We start from the raw sequence: 25,400 nt of genomic DNA on the forward strand, positions 1-25,400 counted from the left end.
ATCAATCAATCAATCAATCCGTGCATCTTACTCTGAGGGTGCTTCTCATGTTCTCGCTCTCTAACTCACGCGAGAACAGCATAACGAGACGTGAGCTTGGACTTCAAAATAAAAGACGAAATATTGCACGCATGAAACATTACAACAATAATTATTATTACACTTAGAAAATACACATTACAGTTAAATTATGAACATGTCAAGGCTGCACTTACAATGTTCTATTTGCAATTAAAGATTGATAATTGTGTGTATTGGGTTATTGAGAAGAGACTAGAGAGTGCTGGAAAAAATGTTGGGAGGAGAGGGCCTTTTATCAGTTACTAAAGTATTAAAGTTGAAAAGCAATGATTAAAATACATCCATTCCGGGCTTTGAACCAGCTGCGCGGAGGACATCGCCGCATTCGGGCCGCCGGCTCCCGGAAATGCTTCGGAATGCTGGAAATAACTGCATCTCCATTAGCCTATATGCTTTGCAGAGACTGCCTTCTTCATCTCGTGAATTGCAGCTGATGTTTTAATGGCAATTGGCAATTTGACTTATACAACATTTGCAAGTTGTACATTTGACTCATTCAATAACCCACCTTCGAGTGATGCTCTAGTTTCTTCATGTTTTGTTTTTTTCCCTCTTGCTTGCGCTGGACTGAAACTGTCTTTTCACCGACATCTCTTCACCTGCACTAGTGGCCGTATCAAAGCCGTGATTGGTCAGATGTCGATTCATTGCAACGGTGTCGGGTTACAGACCTGCTCCCCTTGTCACCTCTCACTCTCGCGGGGGGTGCGCGGAGAACTGCGCACAGCAGCTGAGGCCCTCTGGGCGGGGCCCCCTGCACAAGGCGGGGCCCCATGCAGCCTGCGTGATTGGCCTGTAGGGAGGGGCGGCCCTGGGGCTATCCATTCCTTAAAATATTGAACTGTTTTTATATTACTGATAATTGTCTTTTTGTTCACAACTTCTCCACATTTCGAAGTGTTTCCCGAGCCAGAACGACCTATCTTTCTTCCTGGCGTGCTCTATAATGATAGCCTACTACAATTCAAATGCAATAGCAACAACAACTGAACAGCAACAACAACCCACACATTGCGCATTGTTTAGAGCGGTCATAAAGTGTTGAAGCGCTCAAATTCGAAACTGTTTCAACCTGTCACCTGTCAGAATCGAGACGAGGCAGTGCATTGAATCGCGTGAATGGACCGTGAACCAGTCAAGTGATTCATTCAGGAAATGAAGCAGTTGCTGGTTCGGACGTCACATGTCACGTGATTTGAAGCAGTTGCTGCTTCTGACGTCATATGTCACGTGATTTGAAGCAAGCTTCGAAGCACTGCTTCTATGAAATAGGAAGTCCAGGGTTGAAGCTCCGTTCGAAGCTTCAGTGTCAAACTGTAATCACTATCCTGTGCTCAAGTTGAATAAATGCCCACGTCGGGTTATATTTTTGGACGTTCTGCCTCTGCCTCCTTGCTTGGTCTGGGCCGCTCAACGGTCAGCTTCACACCCATGAAACATTTATACAGTAAGATGCAGGTTTGGCTGAGTGTGTGCTCACTCTCAGAATGAAAAGTTTGCCTCTGTGTTTTCATTGTCCACCTCTCTGCTAACCACAGGAGCAGAGAGGTAATCACTGAATTACTCATAAAGTATTTCACCCAGGAAGGAAACTCCCTGCTCTCCCGAAGAAAGTCAAAGTCCACTACAGCAGCTGTGTTTTTTTATGTGTTTATAAGACATACAACGGAAAGAGGGGGACTGAATCAACACACACACATTAGCTGACTCTCTCAAATGGACCGCAGTTTCGTAGTGATACTGATGGCAGCAGTTTATTTTAATAAAAACAATCCCCCACCTAGTCCTCGCTCACAGCAGATTATTTAATATTTCCTGCCCACATGAAAGAGATCAGAGTTCTGCTGAAACGCGAACTATAGATGAGAAGTAAGGATGACACATCCATGGATGACGCAAAAGAGAGGGGGAGGGACAAACACACAACTCACACACCATTAACTTTACTTGGAGAAAGAAGTTAACGGATCGACATACACACCCACTCACAGTTTGAGGTGATGTCATGGCTTCCTGGTGCTGCTGTTTCCCAGAGTGTGTGTAAAATGTACTGTAATTGTTGGCCTGACACATACTCAGTACAGTACAAACGTATGATATCACACAGAGACTCAAAGGAAACACAAATCTACTCACACCACTCCCTTCCAATACACACTACTCTGTCATCCACTTCTCTGACCTGCCAATACTTTTTATGAAACAAATGAACTTCTGTCTTTCATTGTAATCCTGCACACTTAAAAAAAGTGTAAAATAAAAACTCTTAATCTCACTTCAATGCTTCGTGCTGTGTGACTCAAAATCTATTGCACATTTTCCATTAATGCTGTAATGGCAATTTTAACTGTTCCAATATCCTATATCCTATTGCCATTACTTCACAGGAGGTTTAGAGTGATCCTGACGCAGACACAAACAGATGAATTTCCGGCCTTTTGCTGCAGTTTAGAATTATGTTTATTGCTTTACATACCAAGGTTTAAGTACACTGTGTCAATAGTTGTGGTATGAGCATCTGCTGGGACTGTGCTGGGCTGGTAGAATTGGTATGCTCTTCCTCCTGTGTCCTCGTCCTCTCCTGTCACCTATGACCCCTTTTATACACCCGGTGCAGCTAAACCCCGCCACCAAGTGTTCAAAAATAATATAGCACTATACATATAAATTAAATAAACTGAGACACCAATAACACCCATAAAATGGCTCCTACACACCGGCCCCTAATTGTATGAAACAAAAACAATTACCAATAAATAATAAAGGAGCTATGTAAAATACAAATAGTGTGTTCTATGTGTTGGTATTTCATTATTAATGATTATTCAGTTTTCTTCTCTACTCCCTTATTTTAAGGGTAACCAGTCTTTGTAGTACTTATGTCTCAGCTTCCTGGAGCAGACATGTCTTCGTTATTGGTTATTCGGAGGTTTCTTCAGGTCACCAGTCCACTCCGTGAATGTTTCAGATTTTTTGCATTTATGATGTCTGGGATCTCAAACTCGACCTCATACTGCTCACGCTCTCGGTCCATGGTCAATACCAGAGTCAATTTCATGAATTTTTATATCCTTTAAGTAAGGCAATTTTTCAAGATCTTCTCATACAGGAATGTTGTGCTTGTTAACAGGCATGGTCTTATGAGTGAAAACAGTTTAAGGAAATTGTCTTTACCAGACTCGATTTCCAAACCTGAGATATGATGACTAGACACAATTTTTTCTTGATTCATTGTCTTTAAGAGAATGTTTGTCCTATAAGGTTTAGCCTCCTCATTAAACTTTCTGTGCAAAAGGTAGATGAGCTTCCAGGGTCCAAAAAGGCATACGTTTGCAACACTTTGTCCCCCTTGTGGCTCTTTACTTGAACTGGGATGATGGAGAAAATGGGATGATCATCTCCCGCCCCAATATGACCACATATTTGAGGTGAGACAACAGTATTACCTCCAGTTGGTTTCCCATTCTGTTCTGCTTCCTTTCTTTTGCCCTTTTGTTCAATGTGGAGTATTTCAGGATGATTTTGGTTGCACACATAACATGTAGAACGACTGTGGCAGTGTTTGCTTATGTGACCTATTTTTAGGCATCCAAAACCGGCTCCCTTTTCCTTCAAGAAGTCAAGCCTTTCTCTGTGTGTTTTCTTCAGGATGTGTGGACACTGCCCCAATGAGTGACCACTTCTACTGCAGAACAAACACAAATGTAAGGAGTTGGTGGTTGATGCAGGTGTGGCGGCTCAATCCCCAGTTACGTTTGAGTCGCCGAGAGGCTAAACTTGGCTATAAACTGTGACGCGTTTTCGAAGAGAAAGTCCATAGTGAAGCAAGATAGTTTTTGGGATATTTAATAAACAAAATCATAACATAGTAACTATGGACAAAACGATCAACATAAAAAATTACAGCACAAGCTCACCCTCTGTCATCCGCACTCGACATGAAACAGGTGACTTAAATAGACAAACCACACCCATGTGACAATTACCGGAAGTGCTCAACAAACAAATAAAAGTGACGTAAACAAATAATAATAATAATACAAATAATTAACTTGGGCTAAGTAGCAGAGGTGGGAGTAAGTCCTACATGTGCAAGTCATGAGCAAGTCTCAAGTCCTGACCTACAAGTATCAAGCAAGTCTCAAGTCACTGTGGTGAGAGTCAAGTCAAGTCATTGCTCAGGTCAAGCAAGTCAAGTCAAGTCATACGAAATTCTGATGAATAAGCCCAGTTTCCGCATTTAAATCAGTTAAAAGACGGTGGTTATGAAAATGGATTCAACCCACACTATGATCTTCATTACATACACAGTAAATCATTTGAAATCTAATTTAGACCGATGACAATCATATTAGATTCATATTAACCCCAGAACTGCAGACAATAGCTAGGACTGAAAAAGTCTGTTCAAAAAGGCAGAATTCCAGGTAAGAAAATCATGTCATTTGCCATTACACATTTAATTTAAATTTCTGTTAACACTAGAACCGCCAACAGCATCAGCACATATAGATATCATTTTCAAATCATTTAATTTGTTCCTCTTCATAATTTCCTTATAAACTATAAGTAGGACGATTTAAAACTCACTTAATTGGTTTAATTTAGAAATTGCTTCAGTTTATCATCATAACAGATCAAAAAGTTCAGATTCATTTTACAATAAATCAAGGAATGATGCACTTCTACAAACAAAAACAACATCATTAAAACATTTAAACAAACTACTAAAAGTAGATGAACTACATTATTCAAAAGTGTACAGTAACTTCTGATAATAACACGGGAAATAAACGAGGCATCTCTTTTCCTCTCTCTGCGGTCAAGCCAGCCTCCACTCGGGAAAACCTAGTCAAGCCAGCCCGCACGTGATATTGCGGTGCGCGAATATCCTATGCATTACGGTAGAGTCCTGGAAACACTGCCTCTGTGTTTAGATGAGAATAAAACAAAAACTGTCCAGTATCAAAGACTCATTGCACTTCAGGGTGATAGCAGGACATCCCATCTAGTCACTTAGAAAAGATCAGGACATTCTGATGTACAGTTTCAAAATAAAAGACCTTAACCCACTTATCTTCTAGGGTTGAACAATTAATCGACATTTTTATCAAAATCTCAATATGGCCTACTGCAATTTTCAAGTAATATACAATAAATATGGTCATGCTACAGATGTCCTGGCCCACACATCATATTCTACACTTAAAAAAACATCTTTGTTTCGCATAGATCTGCACAAATATCACACAATAATCATTTTAAACATATTTGTCAATGCATTAGATATTTATTCAAACTTGTTCAGCCCTATTATCTTCCATAAATCATTGTCAAACTATGTACTGTATCAGCTTAAATGAACAAGCAAACATCCTTGAAGTGCTACAAGACAAATTAGCTTCAAACAAGAAACAAATTAACTTCACCTCAATAAATGAGGGTTGAAAAAGCACTCAACATGTCCATACTGGGTTCACTGTGTTAGTCCACAAGCCCTGCAGATGTAGCCTCGTCAATGAGAACAGACAACTTGCTTGAAGACGTCACAATACTGTGAATTTTTTTTTTCTGCATCTCTTTTGCTATGTGTTCTACAATTTTTGTGGAACTGTACCTTGAGTGCAGACTAGTGCCCATGTTGGCACCATTTTTTTCCTGAAGCTCAATGAGACTATCATGGTCAGTAAAAGGTTGGTTCATCTTCGCAAGATATTATGCTGTTCTGAATACAGAATCTGTCTCTGCAAACACAGTCTCTGACACAGCTCTCACCAAATTTCCAACTAAATCCTGTCCACCCTTCTCCGTGAGATCCTGGGCTATTTTGTGTGCTCTGGACATCTCATGTTGTCTAATCTTGTTTCTCAAAGAGGCCAGAGATGTTGATCTGCTTGAATCTGAGGACTGGATCTTAAAGTGCACCCACTCCTCAGACAGACACTCGTTGTTCTGTGAGGACACCGGTTGATTTTGTAGCGCTGCAAAGAGCACAACCTGGAAATAAACAAAACCATGACTAATTAGCATAATACACGTTTTTACCAATTACATCTGCAGAAAAGAACCAAGATTTACTCAAAAGTATTTAATAAACGGCTTACAATATTTAGATCATGGCTAACAAATGCATGAAAATCAGATAAAAGGATGTTCCACTTTTCAATAGCTAATTAATTGACAACTACTGATAACTAAGATGTAATGGTGCAAATGTTTTAAATGCACTTTTAACATGACCATGAATTAACTAATTTGCATAGTCATTGACTTTATGAATTTCTGTTGTTTAGATCAGCTTTCCTTTCCATGTGTGCTGACATTTACCTAACTTTATGTCCCTCCACTCTAACCAAGGATGCCTGTTCTTAAATTCCATCGCCTGACTTTCAGTCCACAAGGCTGGCCAGGAGCTCTCATCTGTGTCCGAAACAAGGAGATAATACACACACACACACACACACACACACACACACACACACACACACACACACACACACACACACACACACACACACACACACACACACACAGTATCTCGCTCCCTTTCTCTTCCATTGATCCACCACACTAACGTTGATCAAGTTAGCTAGCAAGTTAGCTACAGTACGTTAATGATAACCATGCTAATTTCACTTACCGGGTACATTTGCGGTAGCGCCGGGCTCGTTCTCTGTCACCTTTAGGACAGCCGCCTGACCTGGCTCTTCTTCTGTAGTGGTAATAGGGGAAAACTTCGGAAAACATTGAAATATTGTCGTCTGTTTTTGTTTCATGTTTGCTTCCTGTTTAGCGCTCCGCGAACTTGAATGGTGGACGGATCAAATTCTGATAACGTTAGAGAAACGTGGGGTTTGTCAGAGCCGAACAAAGTGTGTTGCTGTTGCTTCGCAACAGGCCACAGGCGACGGAAACCCCAGACGTCCAAAAGTATTAACACAGAAGAGGCGAAAGCGTGAAAGCGCCGTCACAAAATGATGTTGTTACGTATCATCGCTCATTTTTAAGAGGGTATACGGAAATCACTGGCATTTTCTAGTGGGTATACGGCGTATACCAGCGTATCACGTAGACTACACCACTGCTTACACCTATATGCCGTGAACTGATGATCGAGCCTTCATTGTAACAGTCGCAGGTACACTGTGTATATGCGTGGGGATTGTTGCAGTAGAAAATTCCACTGTAGCGACCGGTACATTAATGGGAAACCCTAAATGTTTGAGCACCCTCTATGAAACGTCAAGCTACCCCACAGCACCCCCAAAATAAATCTCTGGCGCCGCCACTGAGCCTGACTTGTGTTGGGGGGGCCCAACTTTTTTTTTTCTCCAAAGCCTGACAGAAAAAGTTTGGGAACCACTGTCTTAGATCATAGTAGGCTTAATTTAATTGTTTTTGTTCAGGATTACAACATTTGAGTCCATAAATACACCAAGATTCAGGCTTGGTTTTTAGTCTGTAATGTTAGTGCAGGATTTTAGAGTACTGGTTGAAAATAAAACACTTGTTTAATATGAGTCATCATCATCACTGTCAAATACCTGATGTTTAATATATAAATACATTTAAAACGTGATCTCATCCATTCTTGTCAAATTTTCCGGGCACTGAAACATGCTTCGCATGTTGTTAAAAGTTGTTGTTAACTTTGTAAAACTGTCACTGACACTGGTTTGGTAAAGAAAAATACAATGGGACGACATGCACAACATCATGTGACTCGGTTAGGTAGTGTCACGTGACATAACATTGTTAGTGAGTGTGCCATGGGGAAATAAGAGACACAAAGTGGGACCAGGGGTCTTCTTCTTCTACGCACAGATTTCTGTGAGCCGAGGCTTTGTTCGTGCTGTTTTCAGGCACTCCTTCTGTACAAATATGCAATCTGACCTGACATTTGATAATCAGCCAATAACAAACGCTTTTGATCTGGCTCCCCACATCATTAAAAACAAACTGTTGAATGTGAAACTGTATGATATCACTATCTTTCTCGATACTCCGGTTATTGTTCAGAAAGATTAAGGTCTTTGATATCAGCAATGTGAAATAACAGGAATGCTTGCTGAGAAGTAGGAGGAGGGAGGTGGACCAGAAACCTGATACCTGAATAATTTCCCCTGACAATGACAATGCTTTTGCGATGACCTTCAGCAAGGATGAGTTTGTTATATTATACTTGATACACTTTTGTTTCAGTTTTAATAAGGCCACAAACACGTTTATATTCCCATTTGTCTCCAAGTGTTTGTCTTTTGTAACAGGAAATGTCACCAATGAACTAATGAATAACTTTTTCCTTTTAACATTATCTAAACTAGCTAAATTACCATACTGAAACCAACCATTCCTGGTCTAATTTGACATTGCCTTCTGGGAATAGGACATAAGTTAGTCATCTGCATCAGTGGGTGTATTACCTGGAAATCCGAGCCACTTTCGACACAAGTTCTGTGGCACTTCACGTCAAACACTGCACAGTTGTGTCAGGGAAATATAGTCTGGGTGGAGATTCAGAGGAGTGGTGAGTGTGGTTGTGCATGCACCACAGGACGGTATATCATTGTTACCCTGGCCTGCTGCAGTCCAAAACGTTATTCCCCTGAATTCAGACACTGTGGCTAAAAGTCCTTCAGACAAGTGACCTTTCTCCCTCCCACCCTCTCAGTCTCTACGCTCGATCTCACTTTCTCTCTCGTGGTCAGGCTGGCACTGAGCCGGAGAGCAGCGCTGTTGGCCTTGATAGAATTACATTTGCAAAGTGCGCAGCTGGCACCCATGATGTGGGTGAGAAAATCAGGGACTCTCCAAGACTCCATGGTGAGCGGGAAAGGCAGTGATGAGGAGAATAGATAACCAGGCTTCACAGGCATTTCACTTTCACATTTCAAGGACAAGTGAGTCAGTGTTTTGGAAATGTGGGTACCGTATCAGGTATTCATCCGACATGGTTTCAATGTGAGGAATGCAGTGTTTAAAGAGAGATTTTACCATTTTATTTGACACTCCACTGCAGTCAGCATGTCGTTGTGTCCAACACACTTCACCCCAAAATTGCTCCTGTGGGGATTGCCCACAGTATTGAGTATGTAAGTCGCTTTGGATAAAAGCGTCTAACAAGTAATGTAAAATAGGAAATCAGCAGCTTTCTCCAGCACATGTAGGAAATGTGTTTGAATTTCACCCAACAGCCCAAGTGACGGAGCCAATCTCAGTAATTTACTAGCTAAAGACTGAATTCAATCGAGTTTGACGACAGGCGAGTGTTAGGTTTGGTCCCTGCTGCTTTCAAGTAGACATTGACTTGGAAGCAGCAGGGTGATGAAGACTAAATTGGTCCAAGTCAACTTTGTTTGAGTTCAGATCAGAGTCTGATCTGTCAGAGTGTGCATTAAGAGTTATGCGTTCAAGTTGGTACCGAGCAAGATAATGATCCTACCCCAAAGAAGAGAGTTCTGGTCGTTTCAGTGGCAAAGTAGATCCGGGTTACTGGAAAAAACAAAAACATGGGTCACTGCGGTCCTGGGGTGATTGTTATGTGCTGACAGTCATGCTGGTGGTTGAATGAAGCGTAGGTTTCTGCATGAAACTACGCGCATGTATGACCACTGGTTGTCATGATAAGAACCACGGGATTTCCATGGTTATGTCCACGACGCAGCAAACGGATGTTTTCTGAAATGCAAGTGAATTCCACTCTTCCATCCATGAAACCACAAAGGAGACATTGGATCCTGTTCGTTCCAACTCTATGATTTACATCTCATTTCAAACATCTAACAAATGAAGGAAAAAATTGAAAAATGCCTCATAATGGCAGGCAGTGAAACATATGAAATATTTAACCTACCTAATCTTCAATAACTCTTCCATAGAGTGAAAGATGAAAGGGGAAGTTTCAAGTCGCATGAGTGTGTTTGCACAGTAGCCACAGGGTTTATGACTACTGCGGTATCACAATGGAAAAACACTTAAAGGGGGTGTTCTCTTTTTTGTCAGCATCTCTGACGTTTTTATTGATATTTACAGATGATTCTATAAAAAAACGAGGACAGAGGTCAGTGCCCAGAAGTCTCTCTTTGGTACCAGTCTCATGTTTAACGATTTACTTAATTACCTCCTATGACTGTGGTTATCCACAATTTAAATCCTTACAAGGATTTGGACTCAATTCGAACCAGAGCATATTTCAGATTAAATTCCAATCCATACAATATGATCCTCATGAATTAGACATGATTCAAGATGAATAAATCCCAGACTGTGTTGTATTTACCAAAACGTTTTGACAGTAAGGGAGCCAAGAACTACATCTGAGCGAGTTGTTTTTGTTACTAGAAAATACATATTTGTGTTTGATTTATTTGCTGAAGAGGTACCTACCTTGAAGTATGTAAAACGTTTTCTCTCTACATGTGTTCTCTCTATACTCACCGCTCTGCATTGAAGGTCAACAAATACATTATTCATGAAGAACAGATGCACATTTATTTCCAAAAAGACGAACAGCACAGCTACACGATGTGTATTAAGGAGAACAAATCTCACTTTATGGATCAGAAAACATGTCCGCTGTTGTTATTGTTGTAGAATTCTCCACCGACATAAAAAAAACACCCATATTTTAAACAACGAGTTCAGATATGTTACTGTATTATGTTAAACATGGGAACTATTTCGAGTCGACCTGACTTGCAGTATTCTGGTACCATAAATACTAACATGCACACCGAATGGGCAGATTTACTCCTGTTTATTTGGACCTTACAGAAAATTGAGGGGACATTTTATTCAATCAAGGGGGGAAATAACTTTGAAATGATTGTCGGCCTCAGTCATTCATCTGTAATACTTGGAGAATAAGGATCAAAACCATATTTCCATTTACTGTGAATTGGTCATGAAAGGGAAATATAGAAACGGTATTGTTGCCATTGTGACATTTAAATTATTGAAGTGGTTACAACTGAGACATAGGACTCAGCATGTGACTGTCTGTACAAACAACTGTCATACTATCACCTCAAAGAATTTCAGTTCTACATTGGGTTTCCATGGAGGACATTCTTTGACATAGTTAATATAAAAACATGAATACAGAAGCAATGAGGAACAGGAACAATGAATAAGAGGAACACAGACTGTTATTTTTGGACTCCTAGTGAAATGTGTCTTTCTAAGGGTAGAGTCAATTATAGTTGTATAGTCTATTTAAATAGCTTTTACTTTCCTCCTAATTTTTGTGCAGTTTTCATTCGAAGCTTTTCTTGAACTGTGCTTGATACAAAAAAACAGAACTGTTCAGTGTGCTTGTGTTTGTAAATGCACTGTACGTGTGGGATGGAAATAATCTAAAGGGAAATGACGTTAAATGCCAGACCATGGCATAATAGTATGACAGGGGAACTTTAATTGAAGGGAATTTAATCATGAAATAATGACGAAATGCACTTCTTTAGGAGAGGAAATGCTAAACATCTAAATATAATAATTGTGCGATTGTTAGGCTCCCACATACGGCATCTGACTTTGAGTCACACAAAAGGCAATAGCAATTTAACTTATATGGCATATTTTATCAAATGTAAACTCAATTAGCTTCAGATAACATTAGAATAGATTTCCAGATCATGAAGTATATCTTATCGTGTATCGTATCATATATGGTATGGTATATCGTATCGTATATCGTATATTGTATCGTATAGTGTATATCGTATCGTATATTGTAAAAAATCGTACGTAATATCGTACGGAATATCATATGGTATATTGTCTCATATACACACACACTTAACCATATGTCTGCGACAATAGATTCATACAAAAATAAGGAATAGGGGAAAAAAAGTATTTTCCTAAATTGTGGTAGTGGGTTTGGATCTGTGCATTGGGTATCCCCACTTGGCTCCCACATCACCTTTGACCCCTTTCTTGTCATCACATCAACTTAGACGAAGAATGTGTGGCAGAAAAAAAAGTGGGAGATACGTCAGTGAATGAAATCGTTGAGATGAGTTGACTGTTAAAAGGGAGATTCGGAAAGCAAGTTGGGCAGGTGTTATAGAGGGGGAGTTTTGGTTCGAAAATGGACATGAAGTCAAAATGTGTTTGTGTTGGTGTATGGTTGGATTGTGATGAGAGCAGACCAGCGTGATGGAAAGCGCAGCCGACTGCTAACACAAACACACCACAGGGAGAGAGAAAAGAGGGGGGAGGGCAGGAGGTTAAAAAAGGTGGGGGAGGTTTGATCGAGAAGAAGAGTGTTTTGTGTCAGCTTTACAACGGTGACGGTTGTCATTACAATTCTGATGTTGACCAGTATTGACAGACTCTAGGGAGTATTTACACTTGAGTCCATTAAAGTTTACTCAGCGGAGAACAGATCCATATGTTGTCCTCTAGACCAGGGATAACCCCCCCAAGTGGGGGGTCGCAAGATGATTACAACATTTAAATTGAAAATTAAAACAAATGAAAAAAAACTTTTATCAATTTTTTTTATCAATTTTTTTTGGCCATCTGTAGAATTTTCCGCAGCGAGGCTCCCCCGTTGACAATCCACTAGCGCAGTGTTTCACAAACGTTTTCATACCAAGGACCACTTAACCAATAAAAAAACACTCACGGACCACCTAACTCCACAAATATCCAAAAACAATAGGCCTGCTTACCCAGAGCCGTCGCTGGCCAACTTGAGGCCCCACGCAAAGTTAGATGATGAGGCTCTCTGTTTTGCGAGCGTCGGGGGGGGGGGGGGGGGGGGGGGGGGGGGCACACTAATTGCCCCGCATAAACGCATAGGTGCGCCGCATTTGCGGCTCAGTCGAGGCTCTCTCCGCAAGATGAGGCCCCCTCCGCGAGGTGAGGCCCCACGCAGTCTGCGTGATCATCCTGTAGGGAGGGACGGCCCTGTGCTTACCACTGCAACAGTAGGCTACATAACAGCCTAATAATGACAGCTTAACCTTCTCTATATCGCTCGTTCACACATTAAATCAACAATACAAATACAACTACAGATTATATAAGCATTTAGTTCAAATGCGATTTAAAATGCTCACAGGTTTTACACCTCTTATTAAATGTAGACTAGGCTACATTTATTACGGAGTTTATGTCCGAACCAACAGACTCACAGATCGTTGGCTACTGAGAGATATGCAAAGTACACCGCATGTAGTACGACACAAACCTCCGCTGTGGATTTTCAAAACAAAATACAGTATAGTCGCAGGCCCAAGTTTAACTCTCTGAGGTCTAAGCCATTTTTCACACGTTATTCTCGCCTGGACTTTTTTTTGTAAAAATGCTATTAAAACATGAACCTTGGTGACCATCGGGCTGGCCTGCATGGTCTGCCTACAAAACAAAAATAAAAAAACGTTTATGCAGCCCCAACAACAGCCTATGATCATCAACAGACTTTATGTAATGCTTCATCGGTTGCATATAATAGATAATAATCTCTATCTCACTCCTAAAACATCTAAATCTACTTCCAGCATGGATAAATGTTCCTAAAAGACATCCATTGTGTGTTTTATGCTTCTTGAAATCCTAAAAAAACCATAATTTTTCTAGAACAGATTACAAATTGCCTGAAAATGGTACAACCAAGTGGCAACATGTGTGACGAAGGTGTTGCGCTGGGTGTTGAAACTTAAGCTCGCTCCATTGCGGAGATATTCCCACGAGAGTGCGGAAAACTTAAATAATTAAATGTATTCACTTGCACCCTCCCTGCCACCCAAGCCCAGAAAGAAGAGACTTGTCCCCTGGCAGAGAGTAGGGTCTATGAGTGGAGGGGGGTGGAATCTGGATATGAGAGATGTTTCACACACTTAGAAAACAGTGTGGTGTGTGTTTGCAACATTACCATAATTGAGAGTGACTGCTAAGAGGGCACAGACGGGGAGGTGTTTTGGCACTCCCACTCCAAAATCCCCATTTGACAATTATGTGAATGAATGAGAGGTGAGGCGTAGCTGGCTCGGCCGCAGGATTCTGAGCAACAGATGGGGTCAAACACAGTAGATAAGCGACTTGTGTGAGTGTGAGTTGTGCATAGGTTGGGAATGTTTGTTGGCACATTCGCAGTCACCGTTTAGGCTGCATGCCAAGCAAAACACGTCTACTTTATCAATAGACCTTTACAGGAGACAAGCCTATAGGATCAGGCCAAAGATGGAAGACTATGCGTCTTTTGTCCTTGTGCGGCTGTGTTTTCCTCGAGCTTAAAATGTTGAGTTGTTTAGTAGGCTACCTCTTTGGCTCCTGCCCAGTGGAGCAGCCGGCGAAGCGAGGTTACTCCATGTCATTGGAATCTGTGCACAATGGACTCAAACCCCCTCCTTAGCACCAGCATGTGAACCCCTCTGCAAAAGCTTTTTTCTTTTACCTCCACCCCTCCCTACTCCTTTACACCAACTTCCATCCACACAGGTCCCCACACACAGGAACCCTCAGTGTGCAATGGCTCCCTGAAGAGGCAATATAACATCAATGCAAGGCCATGGTTCATGCTCAACTCCTAGTAGTAAGCACTTTGTGTGTCTCTCTCTATCTCTCCCCTTATTAGTCTCTCTCTTCCCTCCCCTCTCTGAGAGCGTCGTTTCCATGGCAGTCATAGGGGTTATAACAGCTCACTCTCCTGGCTGTCGCGTGGGGACGTGCATGTTGGTGCGCACCGGCGCTGGTGCTCGTGCGTGTAACTCAGCTGGTCTCTGTCCCGAGACGATACTTCACGATCAGCTGTGAGACAGACTGGGGGACACGTCGCACACCTGCGGCTTAAAGGAAATAGATGGAGGGACTTACGCCACATCCGACCGATTACTTCCCCTCCTCTCGTGGTCCACGGGGGAGCGCGTTTATAAGCTGATTTACCCCAGGGGATGTGAATACCTCCCCGGGATTAGAAGGTTATTGGGTGATCGACAATGCCCCGCGTCTCTGTCCGGCACTACCGGCTTTTGTTGGTGCGGCAGCGGACGCAGGACGCCCGGTTTTCCCCGGTTCATCTCCGGTAGCTGCGCAGCCTCTGCTCCTGTGTCGCCCTCCCGGTGTGGATAGGATAATATGACTTCCTGGCTCCGCACATACGGCAGCGTCCCTCTGTGTCTCCTGCTCTTCTGCTTGGTGGTCGCTGTCTGCGCACAACGCTCCAGTGCCAGTGAGTATGGAGGCTCATTAGGGCCAATTACATCATATCCCAGCAATTAGCCTGCATCTGGTCAAGACGACACCAGCTGTGCTTTCGGCAGGGGGTTGATTTTTATTTTTATTTTACCTTTATTTAACCAGGATAGGCCTCATTGAGATTAAAAATCTCTTTTTCAAGAGAGTCCTGGCCCAAGAATGGTAACAGCACAGTTTCAGACAGTTTTACAGTTACAACTGATGGTTTTCAAAATGTTTTCAAAATGTTTCATTTAAAGGACTCTTCAACATGTATTTTTCTTAATAAAGATTTCCCCTCCAAAGAACCCACTTTATGAGCATTTTAGGATTAATTTATGCAATTATGCCATACATCTCAATTAATGCAATTATGGCATATTCAGAAAGACTTTGAAGCAAGCAGCCAGGCTTATAAAACGGTTTCATTTAAAATACATTAAAGCGGTTTTGAAGCGAAACCTCTAAACCCTCAGGAATAGCCCATACCACATAAACCTCTTGTTTCAGCATGTATTGATCAGCTATAATTAGAAGTTAAACGCTTTACCTCTTCTGAGGTTTGCCGCAGGCCAGGAGTGCTAATTGGGTCAGAGCTGCTTGTTAGTGATGCCAGGACCCGCAGCATTTTTCTGTCCTACATTCAAAGCATGTAGCTCACAGAAATGGCTCCAGAAAATTGCAGTTCAAGATATAAATCACTTTAATGAATCATTAATCCCAAAACATAAGGTCAAGGTTCATGTTTCGGCTTTTGTCATCCTGTAAAATCTTTAGTGTGTACATAATTTTTTTCTTACAGTTGCAAAAAAGTATCTTGCATGATTTGTCACTTGATAAATATTAAATGTGTGAGCATGTATCATTTTTTGACTCACAATTAAAAAGTACTCCGTTTTTTTGTGTGGGAGTGGGAAATGATCCATTGCACCACTCCAACAACTCAAGCACCTGTTCCCACACTCACAGACGTTTTCCAACTACACAGCTGACTGAATAGCCTTATGAGATGCTTAGTTGTACTTCTATTATCAAAAGTTGCATGAGATCTCTAAATATCCACAGGGTCAAGACTGTATGTCTAATGAGTGTCGACACGCACATTCTTTCATATGCTAATCAAAGACTCTTCATCCTATTGTATTTGGCTCTCTTCCCTTTACTTTCAACCTCTTTCTCTCAGGTGACAGTGTGTGCTGGTCTCCTAGCATCACTTCTTGTAAAGAGTGTCTCAGCCGCGGACCACAGTGTGCCTGGTGCTTCAAGGAGGTAGGAATGTGTATAAAACATGTGTTTCTGTGGGACAGACTGGGAAAAAAAACAAATAACGTGGCTAACATTCAGCAGCATTCCTCAGATGACACACGAAAGCTTTGATGCCATCCACAGATGAGAATATAATGTGTATTTTTCGGGCTTAGTGGCCTGCCCTATGACCTGTTTGTGTGTGAATGTTTCTACGTGTGCTGTCTCATGCCGCAGAGAGAGAGGCGCTTTCTATCTATGTGTTTAGTCTATGCGCTCACACATATCACTGCATTTGTCCTAAAGTGTGTTGGGGTGTATCTGCTTTCTGGCTTGTCTGTCAGTGTGTCTCGTAAAGAGCCCACCCCGAATAAGCCCTGAGAAGCTGTAAATAATTCTAGCCACACACACACACACACACACACACACACACACACACACACACACACACACACACACACACACACACACACACACACACCACACACAACACACACACACACACACACACACACACACACACACACACACACACACACACACACACACACACACACACACACACACACACACACACACACACACCACACACACACACACACACACACACACAATACAACGTCTAGACCGAACGTCAACATGTGTGTCTTTACAGACTTCAGGTGCTTTCCCATCCTGTGTACCCTAACCTAAACCGACCTCATTAAGTGGCTCACTGGTGTGTGAAAGCAGTCAAACACCACCTCTCTTACCTCCTACACACACAACGTCACAGAGCCAGAATTAGACAAGCACTGAGGAGTTAGAAGGTACAGCGCTTGTTAAAAGGCATGATCACATATTGCCAATGACATTCAGTGTCAAGGGAAAGGGCAAACTCTGTTAGGAAAATCCTGGGAAATCACTTGGCAACTTTATGGTATTCACAGTTTTTACAGGACAAATTATAGCCACTGGGAAAGCAATAAATAAACAAAATTCAATCTTGATAGCAGTTGCTTGTCCCTTGACCTATTTCTGTTAAAAGTATTAGTAATCTCAATTACTGTATCTGCATCATTTCAATCCTTATCTGCAGGATCTTGTTATCATGTCAAACTCATAATCAGGCCCATTACATGCCTTAAATACACATGTTTCTGGTGCAAGTGTTTGTGTTTGTGATCATGTTTCTCACAGACGGAAGTACGAAAGGTCACTAATCCACTCCAAAGCTGCATGACATGACGCTGTTTTACCCGACTGTTGGAGCAAGTAGATGATTAAATAATGTCCTACATAAGAAAAAGCCAATCAGATCATGTAAACTCTTCTCTATCTATCAGAGCTGCTACTTTCATTTAATTTCCCTTCCCTCTGTAATCAGATACGGTGAGATTAGATCCTAAACACGAATGTTTAAACACAAACAAGTCGCTGATACGCCTATACGACACATACTACGACGCAGATCAAAACACATCATAAAAATGACAAAGTAAACCAGGATGAGTGGTTGTGAAAGTTTCCATTTGCTGTGTTGAGGTTAACTAAAAGGTTTCACACTGTACTTAACCGAGTGGGTGAGAGAACCCATGAATTAAAAACTCTGTGGTGCTTGTGTGTGTACTCCTACATATGTAAATAGATGTGGTTTGCAACGTTAAAAGAGGAGTGGGATGCAGGAAATTGATTAGTCTGACCTTAAAATCCTCTTCTTCATCTGCTTAAGTGACAGAAGGAGAAACCGGAAACACATAGAACATAATAACAGAGTATACATTCATGAGGGGCATACAGTATATTTGTAGCTGCATTAGTAGAGAGCATCATGTTGCATTTACTTGACCCACTTTTTGTGTCATTTGTTTTCATCCCTGACTTTTGATTAAGGTTACAACATCTTAAAAGACGGCTTAGTTGTTAAGCTGGCAGGTTTTTCTCCTGTGTGTTTAGTTTTCTGGATCAAATTCAAAATGTTGTTATTGAATTCTGCAATTGAATTATATTAGAAGAAGGTGAATGTCCCCTTTGCCCTTTTCATCTCCTGACCTCGTGTGACCTCTAGGACTTTCTGGATGGAGCGGTGGCGAGCCAGCGCTGCGACCTGCCGGTGAAGCTGCTCAGGAGAGGCTGTGAGCCGGAGTTCATGGAGCAGTCAGAGGTCAAGGTGGAGGTCAACGCCACCACCAGCACCACTCAAGTATCCCCACAAGACATCAGCGTCACCCTCAGACCAGGTAGACCACGGGCTGGATCTGGGCCTCAAATGCATATTTATTATTGCGTGTGAGAAGTCATCTGAGGTAAAGTTTTGAAGTTAATTATGTTCTCCTGTTTTTGTGTGTTTAAAGGTTCCCAGGCCAGTGTAGTGGTGGCTGTGAAGCAGCTGAAGCGTTATCCTGTGGATCTGTACTACCTGGTTGATGTGTCGGCCCTCTATGCAGGAAAACCTCGATCATGTAGGTGTTTATCAGTTTCCGTCAGTGCTGAAGCTTTTTATTAATATTATTTTAAGGAAAAAGTGTTTTTCCAAAGGTTTGAACTAAAGAAAACTAAACACATTTTATACAAACCACTATGTTGTATGAAGGTTAGATACAAGACTTATAAACACAGATACTAGATTAAGATACTGTACCTTCTGTATAGCTTCTTTACATTTAGTATGAAATAAATTGCAGCTGTATGTAAGGAAGACCTTTAATGAAATACTTGCCTTATCTTACCCTCTACCTCTTCATGCCTTTCTACTAACCCTTCCCTTTGTCTTTATTTTGCCCTTGGATTCCCTTTCGGCCTCCACCAACCTCTTCGTTTCTTCTGTGGTCCAGTTGAAGACAGTGGGTGTGGCGTTGTCTCTTCGTATGACGGAGCACTCCTCGGACCTTCAGCTGGGTTTCGGCTCGTTTGTGGACAAGCCTGTCTCTCCTTACATCAATGTCCATCCATCCAAGATCAGCAACCCCTGCAGGTAAGACACACAACAGATGATGTATTGCTTAAAGAAACAGGGTTATTCATTTTCATATTAATAATTGTGTTAATGTTCCTGCTTTGAGAAGAATAGACATTCAACACCTTCAAAGTTTGCCTTGTTATATTTCGAAGCCAACTTGTTCTTCTTTTAATGAGCCAAGAAGAATGGTGATTTGAGTTATTATTTAAAAATTAATTAAAGCAAGCATTAGTTGCTTCCAATTTTGTGTGACTCTGCAAGGAATTTGTACATTAAGAGACAAGAAAGAACAGACAGACTTTTTACATTCATTGGTCCTGAGTTATACATTCCTGAAAGTAGCAATTACAACTTTCTCCAACGTCTCAACAGTGATTATGAGATCCGCTGTCGTCCAGCCCATGGCTTCCACCACGTCCTGGGTATGACTGGAAATATAAGCGAGTTCACGCGTGTGATCAAACGCCAGCGCATATCTGGAAACATGGACACACCTGAGGGGGGACTGGATGCCTTGCTGCAAGCTGCTGTCTGCCAGGTGTGTAAATACAGATGGTGGAAAGCTAGGCTCAGCTATAAGTATGTAAAGAGAAAGGGAGTTAGGAAAAACCTTCAGTTCCCTTGAGGCTTGAATATGTTCTAAAAAAAGAGCCATAACCCCAAATTTGGGAGTTACGTCTGCATGGCCGGTGAAAAGAGGCTTTTATTCTGGGAGATGGTGGCACTTTGACTCAGCATGGATGTTCCCCAGGACATCCACTAAGTAATGACACCACTGCCCCGGGTAATGGCAGAGACAACACCACACAACACACCACACACACACACACACACACACACACACAGCTACACAACAACACACACACACACACACACACACACACCCACACATCAGCTGGTTGCTTGTATACTGCAGGCGGCAGGGAGGCCTGAGTCCACACCAACACAGGGGTCCTGAGTAACCAGCCAGCAGGGAAACACCACGGTGGTCATCACTATAAATAGACTCTCCATTATGTCAGGCCTAATTGTAAACTCACTTGGTTTTCCATGAATACACTGGTGCACAGTGCACACACACACACACACACACACACCAGCACACACCAACACACAACCACCACACCACACACACACACCAACCACACACACACACACACACACACACACACACACACACACACACACACACACACACACCACACCACACACACACCACACCACACACACACACACCACACACACACACACACACACAAACCCTTTTTCTCACACTGACGAACCACAGGCATGAATACAGTGAGTCAGTGACTGTCGGGGTTTTTCTACTGCATGCATTTAATTTGGCATTACAGAAAGAGCTGATCACCACGGGAACTAATGAAGTTGAGATGAGTACAATTTTTGAATTTGCAGTTTCTCACCACATGAGTCAAAAATATAAAGCGTGCACATCAGTCCGTGTAAATGTATTGATATAAGGGGATACAAGTGAAAGAATCGATAAAACTTCTCACCAGCAACAGACCACATCACACGGTCCTGATCTCTCTGTGTCCCTCCTATAGAGAGATTTGGGTTGGCGACCCGAGGCCAAACGTCTTTTGCTCCTGATGACCGACCAGCCGTCCCACCTCGCCCTGGACAGCCGGGTGGCAGGGATAGTGACGCCTAACGACGGCCTGTGTCACCTGGAGAACAATGTCTACACAGGTAGCACGAGGCAGGTGAGATTGTGCAATCAATTGCAGATTAAATATTAGTTAAATAATTCTAACCTAAAGGAATAGTTACACTGAGTTTTGATAATGTGCTTAATCTTTTTCATGCTGAGAGTCAAATTTGAGAAATTAAGAGCGCCATGTTAAAAATTACCAAATTGTAAATCTCTTCCTTGAAGCCAACATGGTTACATGCTAATATACACGCTGTATTTACTCATGTGGACCAATTGATTTTAGAAAAACGTCTGTATATTAAGAAAAGAAGACTTAAACTTGTTATGGTACATCAGAAGGGGAAGAAGAAGTTAAGTGCTTTCCTTAAAAACATGATTTTTTGTATTTAGTCGGTTGTTTGTCTCTTTTTTAGGATCATCCCAGTGTGGGTCAGTTGTCTGATAAACTGCTTGAAAACCATATGTACTTGATCTTTGCCGTGGAGAAGCAGCAGTACAAGTGGTACGAGGTAATCTCTCCCACACAACATCACACATTTTAAATGTCATTCGGCAATTACATGGCATTTCTAGTAGTAATCTGAAACATGTGGGTCATACGTTTTTTTTTACAATGGTTTTTCAGATAGTTAAAAGAGAAACAAAAAAACTTCTAGGACTAAGGAGATGTTTGCTCTATGATGTCTGATAACACAAATGTTGCCCCATAAGTTAACAGTTAGGGTGACTTAGAAAGTATTTATTTTTTTAACCCTCATCTCCCTTTTCTTCTTTAGGCATTGGTGCATTTACTTCCTGGCTCCTACCTGGGAAGGTTAGGCCTCTTCCAGGCTCCAAACCTCATCGAGCTGGTGGTGGACGCATATAAGGTACAGAGCCCTCACCTTCTTCCTCTGCACCTTCTTTCTCATTCTAGTCCTCCCTCTGTTTATTATTCATCCTTCAAACAACAAGGAGAAGGACAGGGACAAGCGAAAGGTTTCAGATTAGAGCGCAGCAGCACAGCATGAGCTGAATTCATAAGCCCACGCAGTATCAGCTATAAGTGTTGAGGCATGAGTCCGCTGAGACAACATGAACTCGACCATAGCTCAAAACACATTCCTGTCAGAATCAGGGATGCGACAGAAAGTGTGTACTGCTCAATTTATCCAATAGATAATGGATGCAGCAAAAGACAGTGACATTTGTAATGCAAACTTAAATTCTGAAGTTGGACATTATTGGACATGTTTTTCGGTTGCTGAAGGCTGAATGAATCTGAAAAACATGGATGAGAACAGTGTGTGTGTGTGTGTGTGTGTGTGTGGTTTTGTTCCATTGGCAGCAGTCTTTGCTATAATCTAGCCTCAGGCACAGTGAACCATTGTTTGCTTCGAGAATCTGCCGAATCCACAGATCCGGGTGAACAACCATGCATACGTACACACACACACACACACACACACACACACACACACACACACACACACACACACACACACACACACACACACACACACACACACACACACACACACACACACACACACACACACACACACACACACACACACACACACACACACACACACACACACACACACACACACACACACACACACACACGCACACAAACAGAAGCTGCCATTATAATTGCTATCAGATCCCCCGCACGGAACCATGTGTCCTAATCCTGGACGAATACATAGATGCTATTTGTGGCCCCACCTTCTTGTTCCCCCTCCCCCCTCTACTTCAGAAATAAAAGAGGGGTTTCTTGGGACGACTTTAATTAATGACTCTTCTCCCTCTCCCTCTCTCGTTCACACTCTCGCCTCATTACCCCCACACAGATTATATGATTACCCAAATTCCCTTTAGACCAGTCAAAAGTTGAATTCCCGGATATCAGGAGAGGAAGTTAATGTTACTTTTGTATCTCTCTGCGCCCTCTCTCCATGCAGAAGTTGTTGTCGGAGGTGTCAATATCAGTGTCAGTGGAGGACAAGGCAGTCAGCAGGTATTGGGTGTCTGTTTCTCCTCTCTGTCCCAATGGATCCATGGTGAAGGACCAGAGCTGCTCGGGGGTGCAGCCGGACCAGACGGTAAACACAAAAGCATAACTTTGTCAGCATCAAAGCACACACTTGATTAAAACTGTGCAAGAATTTAGCTAAATGTTACGAATATTAATACAGAAAATATTTGCTTTAAGTTCCTAGAAACATGTATTGGTTGTACTGGATTGATGTGATCTCTACAGTCTTACACACACGCAGACATTGAGAGTTTAAGATTTGGTAAATAATCCGAGTTGAGCGGATTAAAGGCTGTGTTTAACAGGAAAACATTTCCACGTGATTCTATGAACTATTCGTCCTAAAATCCGTTACTTGCCCAATGTTGAGATCCTTTATGCAATCAAATAGGACATTTATTTAGAAATAGGTCATTGGACATCCACTCCTCTCTTACCGGTTCCATTTATTCACAATAAACGTTGAATATACTGCTTTTCTACCACACTAATGGAAAAAGGCTACTTTCAAAAAAGGATTTCAACCAAATAACTCCCCTTTTGTTACTATTTTTGTTCAGTACATTTGACTGAAGAGTCTTTTTACCCTGTTCTTTCTCTAAACTGCCAACGAGACTCCTCTTCTCCATAGGGGGCTCTTAACTTTCTCAACCACCAAGAAGCTTAATGACTGCTCTGTAAAAACTCCATTGTGCAAACAGGCTGGAGTTTAGCCCTTTAATCCATGGGCGGATTAAAGTGAATTATGGAAAGTACACACAATTACCAGAATAGAGATAAAAAATCAAGTGAAAGGCTTTCTTGTAGATTCAAAGCTTCGGCATGCACAATTTAGTAACCACATGAACAGAGAAATGATTCACATAATGACGTTTCACTTTCGGCTAACTAGGTTGGATAAATAACAAGGAAGTAGTTAAGTATTTTAATAGGTAATAATTGTGTAGTGAGTTTCAAGGGAGGAAATACATTTGAGCCTGCTGCATTTCTCTGCATCCACTACACTACTGTACAGTCCACTATTTATCTTTTTTATTGGTGTGTTGACCTTTCTGGCCTTAGGTCAATCAGTGATGCTCGTCATTAAATAAAGTCTTGGGCAACAATTATCTGTTATCTTTGATTCTGGATTCAAATTAAATAAATAATTGTAATCAGTTGTCAGCACAAGCTTCTACTTTCTGAGATCATTTGCATAAATGGTAATCATTCCTGTTGGTTAAATATGTAGAGACTTTAGTTTACGCTTTAATTTCTTCTTGCCTCGAATAGTGCAATTATTTTTATGTGGGAATCTATCTCGCCTACAGCTTGTTCAAAATGCAGCAGCAACAAAAGCCTCACTGGTTCCAGGAAGAGAATACATATCTCCCCTGTACCGACCTCTTAGCCTCAAGCCTTTTAAATCTGTATAATGCTGAACCAATTTCTATCTTAAGAGTTTGGCGTTTTCGCTGTTGCCATCTTGGTTTTATGCATCGCCCTAAATCCTATCCTGTTTTATTGTATAATGTCTCGAAATGGGGCCATCATGTCTAAAATCAGAACCATTCTGTTTTAAGGAACACTAAAAAGAAGCTAATAAGACCATAAAAGTCATAAGAAAAATGTCTACTGATCTGATCAAGTGAGAATTGGGGTATTTTTTCAATCACAATTATTTTAGTATCGCAAGGTGTCACTCCCTGGATATTTGAGCGAATGCAGGGTTAAAGCATTTTCACATTTGCTCCACTGACCGCCTTAGAGATTCAAATGTTTGTCTTCCTACGCAGGTCTACTTCAATATCACCATCGGGATGCACTCTTGTCCCGACAATGGGGAAGATGAAGATGTAAAAGTGGTGGTTCGACCAGTGGGTTACAACGAATCCACGGTGGTTAGGATCCACTCTAAATGCGCCTGCAGTTGTGGATCAACGAGGCGCTGCAATGACGAAACCCAATCACCATGCAGAGAAACACAAGGGATCACCAATCGGGAGCAGAGGCCGCAAAACGGACTCATTCAAAACTCTGACAGAGATTCAAACTGGAATTGCCGAGCGGATGGGTCTGATATGGACTGCAGTGGTCGGGGAGTGTGTGATTGTGGAAGGTGTTTGTGTGATGAGACCAGGCTTGGGACAGTTTATGGGAAATACTGCGAGAGAGACGACTTCTCCTGCCCGTACGAAGGGGGGTTGATATGTGGAGGTAAATAAGGAACCTCAAAATAATTATGTTTCTACTTTAAATTCAAAGAGATATCACTA

At 41.8% G+C, this 25,400-nt stretch overlaps 1 protein-coding gene across 1 annotated transcript in view; it reads left to right on the forward strand.

The window, feature by feature from the left end:
• Window positions 1-14,724: 14,724 nt before the first annotated feature.
• itgb8 (integrin, beta 8) overlaps window positions 14,725-25,400 on the forward strand; it is a gene marked incomplete in the record, with an annotated part of 17,403 nt that continues 6,727 nt past the window's right edge. Inside the window, 12 exon segments of the mRNA XM_034240787.1 lie at window positions 14,725-15,259; window positions 16,448-16,533; window positions 18,557-18,728; window positions 18,843-18,925; window positions 18,927-18,950; window positions 19,323-19,462; window positions 19,820-19,985; window positions 21,016-21,174; window positions 21,539-21,634; window positions 21,902-21,994; window positions 23,072-23,212; window positions 24,921-25,341. Of these exon segments, the coding sequence (XP_034096678.1) occupies window positions 15,166-15,259; window positions 16,448-16,533; window positions 18,557-18,728; window positions 18,843-18,925; window positions 18,927-18,950; window positions 19,323-19,462; window positions 19,820-19,985; window positions 21,016-21,174; window positions 21,539-21,634; window positions 21,902-21,994; window positions 23,072-23,212; window positions 24,921-25,341 (1,675 nt within the window).

Source organism: Gymnodraco acuticeps, unplaced genomic scaffold, assembly GCF_902827175.1.
Source record: "Gymnodraco acuticeps unplaced genomic scaffold, fGymAcu1.1, whole genome shotgun sequence".
Taxonomy (NCBI): Eukaryota; Metazoa; Chordata; class Actinopteri; order Perciformes; family Bathydraconidae; genus Gymnodraco; species Gymnodraco acuticeps.